Source organism: Palaemon carinicauda, chromosome 37 (assembly GCF_036898095.1).
Source record: "Palaemon carinicauda isolate YSFRI2023 chromosome 37, ASM3689809v2, whole genome shotgun sequence".
In the NCBI taxonomy this organism is placed as follows: Eukaryota; Metazoa; Arthropoda; class Malacostraca; order Decapoda; family Palaemonidae; genus Palaemon; species Palaemon carinicauda.
Genome location: NC_090761.1, coordinates 25811593 through 25826448, shown reverse-complemented (window position 1 = coordinate 25826448; position 14856 = coordinate 25811593). Strand labels below are relative to the sequence as shown.

General features: G+C 44.6%; 1 protein-coding gene across 2 annotated transcripts in view; it reads right to left on the bottom strand.

Annotated features, from left to right (window-relative positions):
* The window catches only part of LOC137629041 (protein FRA10AC1 homolog), a 79126-nt gene that overhangs the window by 30875 nt on the left and 33395 nt on the right, over positions 1–14856 (bottom strand). For both annotated transcript variants that reach the window (XM_068360306.1, XM_068360307.1), the window contains exon 4: positions 6650–6815. In XM_068360306.1, coding sequence (XP_068216407.1) covers positions 6650–6815 — 166 coding nt within the window. The remainder of the gene's footprint in view (positions 1–6649; positions 6816–14856) is intronic.

Here is a 14856-nt window from a genome sequence, read left to right as displayed (position 1 = left end):
TCACTGACTCTTTTAGCTGTTGCTAAGCAAACGAGGAAAAGAGTCTTCAAAGTGAGATCTTTAAAAGAGGCTGATTGAAGCGGTTCGAACCTTGCTGACATCAGGAACCTTAAAACCACGTCTAAGTTCCAACCTGGTATGGCTAACCGACGCTCCTTTGAGGTCTCAAAAGACTTAAGGAGGTCCTGTAGATCTTTGTTGGTGGAAAGATCTAAGCCTCTGTGGCGGAAGACTGCTGCCAACATGCTTCTGTAACCTTTGATCGTAGGAGCTGATAGGGATCTTACATTCCTTAGGTGTAAAAGGAAGTCAGCTATCTGCGTTACAGAGGTACTGGTTGAGGATACTGAATTCGCCTTGCACCAGCTTCGGAAGACTTCCCATTTTGACTGGTAGACCTTGAGAGTGGATGTCCTCCTTGCTCTGGCAATCGCTCTGACTGCCTCCTTCGAAAAGCCTCTAGCTCTTGAGAGTCTTTCGATAGTCTGAAGGCAGTCAGACGAAGAGCGTGGAGGCTTGGGTGTACCTTCTTTACGTGCGGCTGACGCAGAAGGTCCACTCTTAAAGGAAGAGTCCTGGGAACGTCTACTAGCCATTGCAGTACCTCGGTGAACCATTCTCTCGCGGGCCAGAGGGGAGCAACCAACGTCAACCTTGTCCCTTCGTGAGAGGCGAACTTCTGCAGTACCTTGTTGACAATCTTGAACGGGGGGAACGCATACAGGTCTAGATGGGACCAATCCAGAAGAAAGGCATCTACGTGAACTGCTGCTGGGTCCGGAATCGGTGAGCAATAATTTGGGAGCCTCTTGGTCATCGAGGTAGCGAACAGATCTATGGTGGGCTGACCCCACAGGGCCCATAGTCTGTTGCAAACATTCTTGTGAAGGGTCCATTCTGTAGGGATGATCTGACCCTTCCGGCTGAGGCGGTCTGCCATGACGTTCATGTCGCCTTGAATGAACCTCGTTACAAGCGATATCTTTCGATCTCTATACCAGGTGAGGAGGTCCCTTGCGATCTCGAACAACGTCCTCGAATGAGTCCCTCCTTGCTTGGAGATGTACGCCAAGGCTGTAGTGTTGTCGGAGTTCACCTCCACTACCTTGCCTAGAAGGAGGGACTTGAAGCTTCTCAAGGCCAGATGAACTGCCAGTAGCTCCTTGCAGTTGATGTGAAGTGCTCTTTGATCCGGATTCCACGTGCCCGAGCATTCCCGACCGTCCAGTGTCGCACCCCAGCCCGTGTCCGATGCATCCGAGAAGAGAAGGTGGTCGGGGGTCTGAACAGCCAGTGGTAGACCTTCCTTGAGAAGAATGTTGTTCTTCCACCAAGTCAGTGCAGACTTCATCTCTTCGGATATAGGAACAGAGACCGCTTCTAGCATCATGTCCTTTCTCCAGTGAGCAGCTAGGTGATACTGTAGGGGTCGGAGGTGGAGTCTCCCTAACGCGATGAACTGGTCCAGCGATGAAAGCGTCCCTATTAGGCTCATCCACTGTCTGACTGAACATCGGTTCCTTTTCAGCATGCTCTGGATGCATTCTTGGGCTTGATTGATTCTGGGGGCCGACGGAAAAGCCCAAAAAGCTTGACTCTGAATCTCCATACCTAGATAGACTATAGTTTGGGATGGGACGAGTTGGGACTTTTCTATATTGACCAGGAGACCCAATTCCTTGGTCAGATCCATAGTCCATTTGAGATTCTCCAGACAGCAACGACTTGACGCAGCTCTTAAAAGCCAGTCGTCCAAATAGAGGGAGGCTCTGATGTCTGCTAAATGCAGGAATTTGGCAATATTCCTCATCAGCTTGGTAAACACCCGATGCTAGCACCGACTTCGTCGTCTCCATGGTGAACGTCTGCTTGGTGACAAAGACATTTAGAGCACTGACGTCCAGCACCGGTCTCCACCCTCCTGTCTTCTTCGCTACTAAGAAGAGACGGTTGTAGAAGCCCGGGGATTGATGGTCCCGGACTATGACTACCGCTCCCTTTTGTAGCAAGAGAGACACCTCTTGCTGTAAAGCTAGCCTCTTGTCCTCCTCTCTGTACCTGGGAGAGAGGTCGATGGGAGTTGTTGCTAGAGGGGGCTTGCGCAAGAATGGAATCCTGTACCCCTCTCTGAGTAACTTCACAGACTGTGCGTCTGCACCCCTGTTCTCCCAGGCCTGCCAGTAGTTCTTGAGCCTGGCTCCCACTGCTGTCTGGAGAAGAAGGCAGTCAGATTCTGCCTTTTGAGGACTTGGAACCCTTCTTCTTTTTGCCACGTTGACTATCGGCACGGGTACCTCCTCTGCTGGAGGTTCTGCCACGAAAGGGCGGAATGAACCTAGACGCTGGTGTGTCCATCCTAGGTCTAGGCACGGAAGGTAAAGCTGTGACTTTACGTGCGGATGACGCCACCAGGTCATGGGTGTCTTTCTGGATCAACGAGGCGGCAATCCCCTTGATCAGCTCTTCAGGAAAGAGACACTTGGATAGCGGAGCAAACATCAGCTCTGACTTCTGACATGGTGTGATCCCCGCCGACAAGAAGGAGCAAAGGTGATCTCGCTTCTTAAGAACTCCAGACACGAAAGAAGCCGCAAGCTCGCCAGATCCATCCCGAATGGCTTTGTCCATGCATGACATGATGAGCATGGCAGAGTCCTTATCCGAAGGGGAGGTCTTTCTGCTCAACGCTCCCAAACACCAGTCCAGGAAGTTGAAGATCTCAAACGCACGGAAAACTCCCTTTAAAAGATGGTCCATGTCCGAAAAGGTCCAGCAAATCTTGGAGCGTCTCATAGCCAGTCTGCGGGGAGAGTCTACCAGACTTGAGAAGTCGCCCTGGGCAGAGGCAGGAACTCCCAAGCCGAGATCTTCTCCCGTGGCAAACCAGACGCTAGATTTGGAAGCAAGCTTGGTGGGGGGAAAGATGAAGGACGTCTTCCCAAGTTGCTTCTTGGCCTGCAACCACTCTCCCAGTACCCTTAAAGCTCTCTTGGATGAGCGCGCGAGTACGAGCTTCGTAAAGGCAGGAGCTGCTGACTGCATGCCTAAAGCGAACTCAGAGGGAGGTGAGCGTGGGGCTGCAGACACAAACTGGTCCGGATACAACTCCCTAAACAGAGCAAGGACTTTCCTAAAGTCTAAGGAGGGAGGCGTAGTCTTGGGTTCATCTATGTCGGAGTGTTGATCGTCCAAATGAGCAGCTTCGTCGTCATCAGAGATTCCTTCATCCGAATGCTGAGGAGGAAGCGGCAAAGGAGGAGAAGAAAGCTGAACGGCTGAATCCGGCAGCACGGGTGCATGCGTAGCTGCACTGGATCCAACATCATGCCGCTGCTGGTCAGTCTGAGAGCTGGCAACAACAAAAGCGGAGTGGTGGTGCGTGGTGGGGACTGCCGTGGGTTGCGGAGACTGCCGCATTGCGTCAAAACACGGCAGCTTGACAGCACCTTCCCACTGCTGATGCGGTAGCTCACGCATGTCAACGGAGGGTGCCGCACGTCGGCTAACGTCAACATGCATCTGGCAGGGTCGACTGCGCATCGGTGGTGGAGCTCTCACAGCCGGAGTGTGGGAGCAGGCAGCCGCAGTGTCAGCTGAGCGCACAACCGTGGCAGGTTGTGGGTTAACGGGTGCAGCTTCAACCTTCTCAGCACGATACTCCTGCATGAAGGAAGCTAGCTGAGTCTGCATAGACTGCAGCAAAGACCACTTAGGGTCTACAGCGGTTGGTGCAGCAACAGACGGAGTGATTGCCTGCTGCGGAACCACTCTACCTCTCTTGGGAGGTGTGCAGTCTTCGGAAGACTGCGGCGAGTCCGAACTGACCCAGTGACTACACCTGGGCCGTTGGACTTGCTCGGAAGGGACCTTGCGCTTGAGAGGTCGTGAGACCTTGGTCCAGCGTTTCTGACGAGAAACTTCTCCCGCAGACGAGGAATGAATGGGCTCACTCGTCTGTTTGTGGGTGGGACGATCTCTGCAAGATACGTCCGCAACCACTGAGGGTACATCTGTACGCTGATCAAGGCCTGTCGAACCCTTTGGTCCTTCGACATTGCTTCTCCCCTGGGCTTGGGAGCTTGCAAGAGGTCCCGGACTGGGAGGACGACTGGCACGAACAGATGCACCCTCATGCGTAACACTGTCACTTTTCACAGCACTTGCACTCACTACACTTCCCACTGCATTTTCTCCTTCAACTCTTTGACGTCGGCTAAGAGTTGATTGCGGTCATTCGCTAATGACTCAACTCGGTCACCAAGAGCCTGAATGGCACGCATCATGTCCGCCATCGAGGGTTGCTGAGAGCTAGTAGAAGGGTCGGGTGTAACCACTACAGGGGAAGGAATAGGTTGAGGGGCATGGGGAGAGGAAAAATCAAAAGAGCGAGAAGAACTCCTCCTGATCCTATCCTTCTCTAGCCTACGTGCATTCTTAAGGAATTCTTGAAAATCGAATTCCGAAAGCCCAGCGCATTCCTCACATCGATCTTCCAATTGACAGGCTTTACCCCTACAATTGGAACAAACGGTGTGAGGATCGATAGAGGCCTTCGGAAGACGCCTAGAACAGTCCCTAGCGCTACACTGCCTGTACTTGGGGACTTGAGTAGGGTCAGACATCTTGAATTAGTCAAAGGGGGAAATCCAAAATCTATCCAAGTCGTCAACAAATAATCCAAAATCTAATCAATAAAGCTTGAAAAGGTATTGATGATAACTCCTGTACAGCGAAAGCTAATAACTAGAGAGAATACATCACCAAATAGCGTGAAAATCAACTCCAGAAACAACAGCGTATCAAATAGGTCTTGCCGGTGGCACGACAGAGAGAAAATTGGTTCTTGTTGACAAGAAGTACCTGAGTACCTACTCGACAGATGGCGCTGTTGTTGTACACCCCCACCTGTATAGCGATCGCTGGCGTATCCCGCCCGTAGGTTTTTTCTGTCGGGCAGCAGAGCTGCAGCTACATGATCACCGGGTAAGATTAATATTGAAAACTTAAATTTATCTATATAACCGACAATGCTACACTTCCAAGGAAGGTAAGCATTAGGAATTCTGGTACAGTAAATTCAATTGAGATAATGCAGTCCATAGTTGTACAGCAGGTGAGAGTACAGGCTAATTATTGCAAATTGCTCCACAATAATAAGCTGTTATTGGACAATTTGAAAACCTTGGCTTTTTTCTACTCTCCCATTGAATAGTTTTATCGCACACACTTTCCTTGACTTCTTGCATCACTCCACCCATAAAAATATTGAACAGCCACAAAGATATAAACTACTCCTATCAGTATATACTCTTAACATAGGCATCACTTCTACCCTAAAATCACACACCCCAATTTACCCTTTTCACCTACAACCTTAACTTCCAGCTCATCAATTCTATAACAAGCTTTTTCTAAGTTCAAGTACTATACAGTATATCACACACAGTATACTATTCTACAATAACATGTAAATCCTCAGGATAAAACATTTCGTGGATACGACACAGATGCTCTCATAAAGAATTTTGTATACTGTTTTTTTACTGTTTCTATTATATTATTCTATATTTATGTCCCGGATTGGTTTTTTGTCCTAGTTATGTTTCCCTGCCATAATGTTTCATTATATCATAGATTATGAATTAGCAAGAGTTAGTGACTTTGGTGCTTTCGTACAGTATTGCATTTAGGTGTCTTCAACATACTGTATATCGAAACTTGAGTTACATGTCGTAAGAACAGATCTCTGTCCTAAACAGAGGACCTACTGTTATTTTCATTTCTGTGGAAAATATATTTTCAATAACTATAATAGCTTCTTATCAGCAAACTAACAAGATGAACATACGATATGGCAATTTGTTTTCTTAGTGCATCCATCGGGTAAAAAGAAGGTACGCATTTGTAAACACAAACTTCGGAAGTTTCAGTTTCATGAAACCAGTGGCTCATTAAAATCCATGTTGGGAATGCAACATTGTTAACCTTGTTAGGACAATATAATCACGGCAAAAATCTGTCTTCCAGGAACCTGTAGGAGACTACTCTGGAGATGTAGGACTTTAAAAATCAGTAAGTGAATATGTACCTGCATAATATCTAGACAAGGAAAAACATAATTAAAATCTGAAAAACAGTTCATCTAGATAATTCTATGAGTATATCCTCATGTGATACAATCTCATCTCACCCCTTCAAACAAAATTGTAAACCTAAACATTCAATAATTTCAGTGATAAACTAATTTCTAAAAGTTTCCTATGAATTAAAGTCTGTCTTTGATGGGATAATCCAACTTTTTTATCCTTACATTATTTTTTCTATGCCCAAAACAATTACTGGTATTAGATTGAAGTAGCTTGAAAATTTTAATGTTTCCCCAGATAACATCTCACAATATATTTCAAATCACTTAGTTAAGCTTTGCATTAAAAAAAGGGTAAACTTGTATCAGGCAAGAATTAAACTTTATGCAATTGTTTCAGTAAATCAGTTAGTTATGTAATACACAAAAGGATAATTTCAAGTTTACAGTTTCAGAGTACATGTAAAAATAATATGTATATCATAGGCTAAACTATGTTTCATATCATCAATGAATGTAAACCGAAATTCATTATCTAAACCTTAGAAATGGTCAATAAAATACCTTGTTTTCTTTATAACGAGAGAGATCGCAGATGCAGTACTCCTTGAAAAGTTTGTCAAAATACTTCTTGGCAAGCTGGCATTCCCAAGTGTCTGGAGTCTCCCCTTCCTCCCACAAAAATCTGTGGTTCTCTCGAATGACATCAATGTCATTTTTATCTTTTGACCTGAATAAAATAGAATAAAGATAAAACTCTTTCATCATTTTGAAACGAGTGAAAGTGTAGTGAAAAATTTTATAGTTTACCACTACTTCTGAGATTACAATGCTTGAGACAATAAATTTTGCTCAAAATCTTATAAGTCAAAAGCAGTGTATCTCAATTGTCATATGCAATTAAGATTATTATAATAGCCTTATTTAATCTTATTGCTTCACAAAATAATAGTTTCATATTAAAACATGAGGGAGCGCAATTTTTAAATGTATAGGAAGTCCTCATCTTACAAACAAAATAGGTTCCAATAAGTTGTTTGAAAGTCGAATTTTGTTAAATTTTGGTCAACGATTTCTCACTACAAAAGTCAGCAAATAGTTCCATTTCATATGATATAAATATCAGGTTATTGCAAATGTGGTTTTACTTACTGTATTAAATAATATAATATTGATTTATTATAGTATTTTTCTATCTTATTACATTAAACTAACTTTTCTGAGTTTTATGATTTTAGATGGATATGTGTTTGTATCTCTGAATGTTTGTAAGTTGAGGACATTCTTTATTTGAGTTTTTTATATTAAATGGAAATAAGATATATTTGTAAAAAATAAATTACAATAAATTCAAATACAGTACTTAAAACTTTACGATATTATCGATCCTTATATATGACTTATAAGATAGTACATTTCCATATGTACACGAGCAATGTTTGATTGTTTATCTGGTTAAAATGTGTCCCTACCGTGTTTTTCTATTTCTCTATCTCATAATATTCTGACTACTTATCTAATAATCATAGGCTTCTTATTTCACATGTCAAGGTAAAGTAGTCTCTTGAAGTATACAGTATATAATTTACTATTTAAATTTCTAAACTCTAAGCATATAAAAATTCAAGGAAAATCACAAGTTTGGTGGCAAAGAAGTGTTTCTCAAACCTTTTATAAGAAAGTTTCCACAAAGCATATGTTTCCCTTTAGCGGTACTATACTGTGCCATTATACTGTACTAAAAAAATTTAAGTTCTTGTCTCTACATCCACTGTGCAAAGATACTAAACAAAAATTAAGAATGTCCCTACATCCAAATATAAAATTTTGAGACAATGATATTAGGATATTCCTAGTAACAGAGTTTGGAAGGGTATGTGAGAGAAGGAAGTTGAGAGGTAAGAGTAAGGTTATGAGATGCACGAGAAGGGAGGGTGGTGCGAGGTTGAATGTCAAGTTGAATGGAAAGTTACTTAAGGAAGCAGATAACTTTAAGTACTTGGGGTCTGTTGTTGGAGCAAATGGTAGAGGAAGCAGATTCACGTCAGAGAGTGGATGAAGGTTGCAAAGTGTTTGGGGCAGTGAAGGGAGTGGTAAAGAATAGAGGGTTAGGCATGAATGCAGAGAGTTCTGTATGAGAAAGTGATTGTACCAACTGTGATGTATAGATCGGAGTTGTGGGGAATGAAAGTGACAGAGAGACAGAAATTGAATGTACAGTATTTGAGAAGAAATGTCTGTGGAGTATGGCTGGTGTATCTCAATTAGATAGGGTTAGGAATGAAGTACTGTAGTGAGGGTAAGAACAGATGTAATAAATGATTTAGACGCAAGAGTGGATATGAATGCACTGAGGTGGTTTGGTCACGTTGAGAGAATGGAGAGTGGCTCTGCTAAAGAAGGTGATGAATGCAAGAGTTGATAGGAGAAGTACAAGAGGAAGGGCAAGATTTTGGTGGATGGATGGAGTGAAGAAAGCTCTGGGTGATAGGAAGATAGATGTGAGAGAGGCAAGAGAGCGTGCTAGAAATAGGAATGGATGGCGAGCGATTGTGACACAGTTCCGATAGGCCCTACTGCTTCCTCCAGCGCCTTGGTGACCACGGAGGTAACAGTAGTAGGGGATTCAGCGTATGAAACTTCATCTGTGGTGGATAACAGGGGAGGGTGGGCTGTGGCACCCTAGCAGTACCAGCCAAACTCGGCTGAATCACTCGTCCGGCTGGGAGGAGCGGAGAGAGGAAAGGTCCCATTTTGTTCATTTGTTTGAGGTCAGCTACCCCCCAAAATTGAGTTAAGTGCCTTGGTAAATAGATACGATTCCTAAATTGATTGACAAAAATTGATAAATGAAAACTAAGATTCTTTGAAATGAAACAAATTCTAGATCAGTTTTGAAATATGATATTTCAATTATAAAATAAATTTTTGAATATACTTACCCGGTGAATATATAATAGCTGCAACTCTGCGGCTCGACAGAAAACACACTCAAAAAACTCGCGAGCGATCGCTATGAAGGTTGCGGGTGTGCCCACCAGCGCCAACTGTCGGCCAGATACCACTCTTGTATGTAAACAAAACTTTCAATTCTTCTCGTCCCGCTGTGTCTCTATTGGGGACGAAGGGAGGGTCATTTAATTTATATATTCACCGGGTAAGTATATTCAAAAATTTATTTTATAATTAAAATATCATTTTTAAATATTTAACTTAGCCGGTGAATATATAATAGCTGATTCACACCCAAGGAGGTGGGTAGAGACCAGAGTTAATTATGTTTACAGCGTATAAGCTAAGAGTTTTTTCATTTTGACAGTTATCAATATAACAAAACCAAAATAAATAGGTACCTGGTAAGGAAGTTGACTTAGACGATTACTCTGCCTTGTAAGTCTGTCTTCCTCACGGAGCCCAGCGATCCTCTTAGGATGCTGACAGACTCCCAGGAGCTGAAGTATCAAGGGCTGCAACCCATACAACAGGACCTCATCAAACCCCTAATCTGGGCGCTCTCAAGAAATGACTTTGACCACCCGCCAAATCAACCAGGATGCGAAAGGCTTCTTAGCCTTCCGAACAACCCATAAAACAATATTAAAAACATTTCAAGAGACAGATTAAAAGGATATTGGAATTAGGGAAGTGTAGTGGTAGAACCCTCACCCACTACTGCACTCGCTGCAACGAATGGACCCAGTGTGTAGCAGTCCTCGTAAAGAGTCTGGACATCTTTTAAGTAAAATGACGCGAACACTGACTTGTTTCTCCAAAAAGTCGCGTCTATAATACTTTGCAGAGATTTATTTTGCTTGAAGGCCACGGAGGTTGCTATATCTCTAACTTCGTGCGTCTTAACCTTAAGCAAACATCGGTCTTTCTCATTCAAGTGAGAATGAGCTTCTCGTATTAAAAAAATCTGATAAAATATGACAAAGAATTCTTTGAAATAGGCAATGAAGGTTTCTTAACTGAGCACCATAATGCCTCAGATTTCCCTCGTAATGACTTAGTACGAGCTAAATCGAACTTAAGAGCTCTAACAGGACATAATACTCTTTCCAGTTCGTTGCCTACGATCTCTGATAAGCAAGGAATATCAAAAGATTTAGGCCAAGGACGAGAAGGCAGTTCATTTTTGGCCAGGAAACCAAGTTGAAGTGAACAAGTGGCTTTTTTCTGTAGGAAAGCCGATGTTCTTACTGAAGGCATGAAGTTCACTGACCCTTTTAGCCGAAGCCAAGCACACTAGGAAAAGTGTCTTGAGGGTGAGATCCTTCAGGGAGGCTGAATGTAATGGCTCAAACCTGTCTGACATGAGGAACCTTAGGACCACGTCTAAGTTCCATCCAGGAGTTGCCAAATGACGTTCCTTAGAGGTCTCGAAAGACTTAAGGAGATCTTGGAGATCTTTATTGTTGGAAAGATCTAAGCCTCTATGTCGAAAGACCGAAGCCAACATGCTCCTGTAGCCCTTAATCGTGGGAGCTGAAAGGGAGAAAACTTTTCTCAGATGTAAAAGAAAATCTGCGATTTGGGCTACAGAGGTACTGGACGAGGACACAGATGCTGACTTGCACCAGTCTCGAAAGACTTCCCACTTCGACTGGTATACTCTAATGGTAGAAGCTCTCCTAGCTCTTGCAATCGCACTGACTGCCTCCTTTGAAAAGCCTCTAGCTCTTGAGAGTCTTTCGATAGTCTAAAAGAAGTCAGACGAAGAGCGGGGAGGCTTTGATGGACATTCTTTACGTGGGGCTGACGTAACAGATCTACCCTTAGAGGAAGACTTCTTGGAAAGTCTACCAGCCACTGAAGTACCTCGGTGAACCACTCTCTCGCGGGCCAGAGGGTAGCAACCAACGTCAACCTTGTCCCTCCGTGAGAGGCGAACTTCTGCAGTACCTTGTTGACTATCTTGAATGGTGGGAATGCATATAAGTCCATAAAAGACCAATCCAGTAGAAACGCGTCTATGTAGATTGCTTCTGTATCTAGGACTGGAGAGCAAAAGATTGGTAACCTTTTGGTCAACGAGGAGGCAAAGAGGTCTATGGTGGGTTGACCCCAAGTAGCCCAAAGACTCTTGCCCACGTCCTTGTGGAGGGTCCATTCCGTGGGTATCACCTGACCCCTCCGACTGAGACAGTCTGCCAAGACGTTTAAGTCCCCCTGGATGAATCTCGTCAACAGGGAGATGCCTCGAATTCTTGACCATAAGAGAAGGTCCCTTGCGATCTCGAGCAGCGTGAAGGAGTGTGTGCCTCCTTGCTTGGAGATGTACGCCAAAGTTGTGGTGTTGTCTGAGTTGACCTCTACCACTTAGTTTCGAAGACGCTTTCTAATATCATCAAGGCCAAGTGGACTGCTAATAGCTCCTTGCCGTTGATGTGCATGCTCTTCTGACTTGAGGTCCACAGACCCGAGCATTCCCGACCGTCCAGGGTCGCACCCCAACCCAAACCCGACGCGTCTGAGGACAACACGTGGTTTGGGTTCTTGACTGCTAGGGATAGTCCCTCTCTCAGACTGATATTGCTGTCCCACCATTTCAGGCATGCCTTTATTGGTTCGGAGACTGGGAATGATACCGTCTCTAATGTCTTGTCCTAGTTCCAGTGAGAGGCTAGATGGAACCGGAGAGGCAGAAGGGGTAGTCTCCCTAGTGAGACAAACTGCTCCAGGGATGAGAGAGTCCCTACGAGACTGTTCCAACTCCTGACTGAATAAACGTTTTCTTTTCGGCATTAGTTGCACTTCGAGCAGGGCTTGACTGCGAATCTCCATCCCCAAAAATAGAATAATCTGGGATGGGGTCAGTTGGGACTTTTAGGTTGACCACAAGTCCCAACTCCCTGGCCAGACTCAACGTCCAATGTAGATCCTGCAGACAGCGAAGGCTGGACGATGCTCTGAGAAGCCAGTCGTCCAAGTACAGGGAGGCTCGGATCCCCGATAGATGGAGGGATTTTACCACATTCCTCATGAGCCTCGTAAACACGAGAGGCGCAGGACTGAGGCCAAAGCACAGGGCTCGAAACTGGTACCCCACATTCCTGTAAACAAACCTCAGAAACGGTTGGGAATCCGGGTGTATAGGAATGTGGAAGTATGCCTCCTGAAGGTCGAGAGAGACCATCCAGTCGCCTTCCATAAATGCTGTCAAGACAGCCTGGTAGACTTCATCGTGAAGTTTGTCTTGACAATGAACACATTGAGCGCACTTGCCTCTTACGTACTCCTGCAGTGAAAATGGCTGCCAAATCATTGGAGCCATCCCTGAGGGACTTGTTCCTGCAGAGAACGTGGCTGTCAGATCATTGGAGCCATCCCTGAAAGCCTTGTTTATGCATGACATAATTGTACAGCAAAACTTCAAAGGCTCGAAAACAGCTGTGAAGTTGACCTGTAAAATCTTGGAGCGTCTCATGGCCAGGCGCCAGGGAGAGTCTATGAGGTTTGAGAAGTCTATCTGGGCAGAGGCAGGAACTCCCAAGCTGAGAACTTCTCTCGTGTCATATCAGACTCTCGCTCTATAAGCCAGTTTAAAAGAAGGGAAAGCAAAGGCTGTATCCCCCAAACTCCTCCTGGTGATAAACCAGTCGCCTAGCAAACGTAAAGCTCTCTAGGAGAGCGAGAGAGCACTAGCTTATAAAACAACGGCTTCAAAGTAGCTAGGCCTAGTGTAAGCTCTGACGTTTAGGCGAACGAGGAGCAGCAGTTACAAAAAGATCCGGACAAAGATCCTTAAAAATCAGCATGATTTATTTAAAGTCCATAGAGGGCTAAGCAGCTTTAGGCTCCTCTCCGTCTGACAGAGTCCTCAAGGGAATATCAGTAGGAGGGGGAACAGCAACTTCCTCATCTGAAGGAACCTTGTCCGATAATAGCTGAGTCTCAAGCAAGGGAGAGACCTACCGTGGTGGCAATGCTTTACAAGCAGAGTCCACACGCACTGGTGCATTAGTAGCGGACCAGGACGCAACGTCATGTAACTGCTTGACAGTCTGTGAACTGTCAACAACAACAGGTGCGAGAGACCAGGACGCAACGTCATGTAACTGCTTGACAGTCTGTGAACTGTCAACAACAACAGGTGCGTGAGGACGCACAGCGTCCACTCGAGACTGCTTTGACCGCCTAGACTGAGCAGTCAAAACAACTCTAGAATGCGGAGGTTGACGCTCAGCGTCAAAACAAGTCAACTCCGATTGTTGGCGAACGTCCTGAACGTCAACAGGAGCATCAGCAAGTGGCCTAACATCCAAATGTGGCTGAAAATCCACACAAGACCGCATCGAGTGTGGTTCTAAACAACCTGACTGACGTGACTTAGCTACGCCAACGTCAACAGGACGCACAAAGGAACGTTAGGGTGGCTGAAAGCCAGGATCTCGATGAGATAAACGGCTAGGCTCAACGGACTTATCGGCAGAATAGTCTTCCATAAGGGAGGCAAGCTTATTCTGCATGTCTTGCCGTACAACCAATTTAGGATCAACGGGAATGGTTGCGGTAAGAGACGAGGGTAACGTCTGTGACCGCAAAACCTTGCCTACAAAAAGACTCTCGGAGTCTGTGTTACGCTTTTGTTAGGCGGCGAGCAGTCTTCCGATGACTGCAAAGGTCAGAGCTGTCCTAATGGTTAAAACCAGGACTCTGGACCTGTCCTGAAAGGACTGACTTTCGCTTAAAGGGCCTCGAAACCTTGTTCCACGGTTTCTTATGCGAAAAGCCTTCGGATGACGAGGAGAAAATCGTCTCTCTCGCCTTATGGTAGGGGTGATCTTGGTAAGATACACCCGATACCATAGAGGGAACGTCTGTTCGCTGATCAAGGCCTCTCGAACCCATAAGTCGTACGACATTACTTCTCCCCTGGGCTTGGGAGCTTGCAAGAGGTCCCGGACTAGGCAAACGACAGGCACGAACAGACGAACCCTCGGTCGCAACACTGATAACACTTTGCGCAATATCACTTTATCACTACGATTTTCTGTTTTGCACTTATTTCACTGAAATCGAATCTTTTAACAATTCACATCAGGTATGAATAAAACTGATTTCTACCTGAAGCACGCAATTCTACCCTCATCAAAAGGTTGTAATTGCGAAATCAGTCGTATAATGCAAGCACATTAATACCAGCAAAAAACAGTAAACATATTTTAAGATAAAAAATTCAGTGGCTGGGGAAGAGACTAAACACTAGTTCATTCAAAACTACGTTTTCAATCTCTCACCGTACATTGCCTTGGGACGAGAATAAAAAACTAAAAACGTTTTATCCTTTCTCCCCGTACAGAGACTAGGGACGAGAGTAACTCGAGAACAACGTTACCCGCTTGGGACGAGATAAAGAACGGAACGTTTTCTCTCCTCTCTCTCCCTCCGTCTCTCTCTCTCTCTCTCTCTTGATTTCGCACCTAAGAGAAGAGCCCACTTACGTTTCGTCAAAAAAACAGGTTATTTGACCAAAGGAAAAAACTGAAAGGTTTTTCAATTAAAAAGTTCCTTTAAAATAGAATTTAAAACATTTAAGCTTTGAAAGAAGAATGAACAAAACGTCAGAATCGATTTACTCTTTCTGCAAAGTGAAACCGTGATACTCTCTCTCTCTATCGTAACGATAGAGCGCAAACTGCGTAGCATAAATAAACTAAACGTTAGTTCATCTTTGAAACAGTACGAAGACTATTCAAAGAAAATCTTTCATAAAATATCTATTAAAAAATATTCATTTAATAAGTTTTAAATCATTAGCTCTTTAA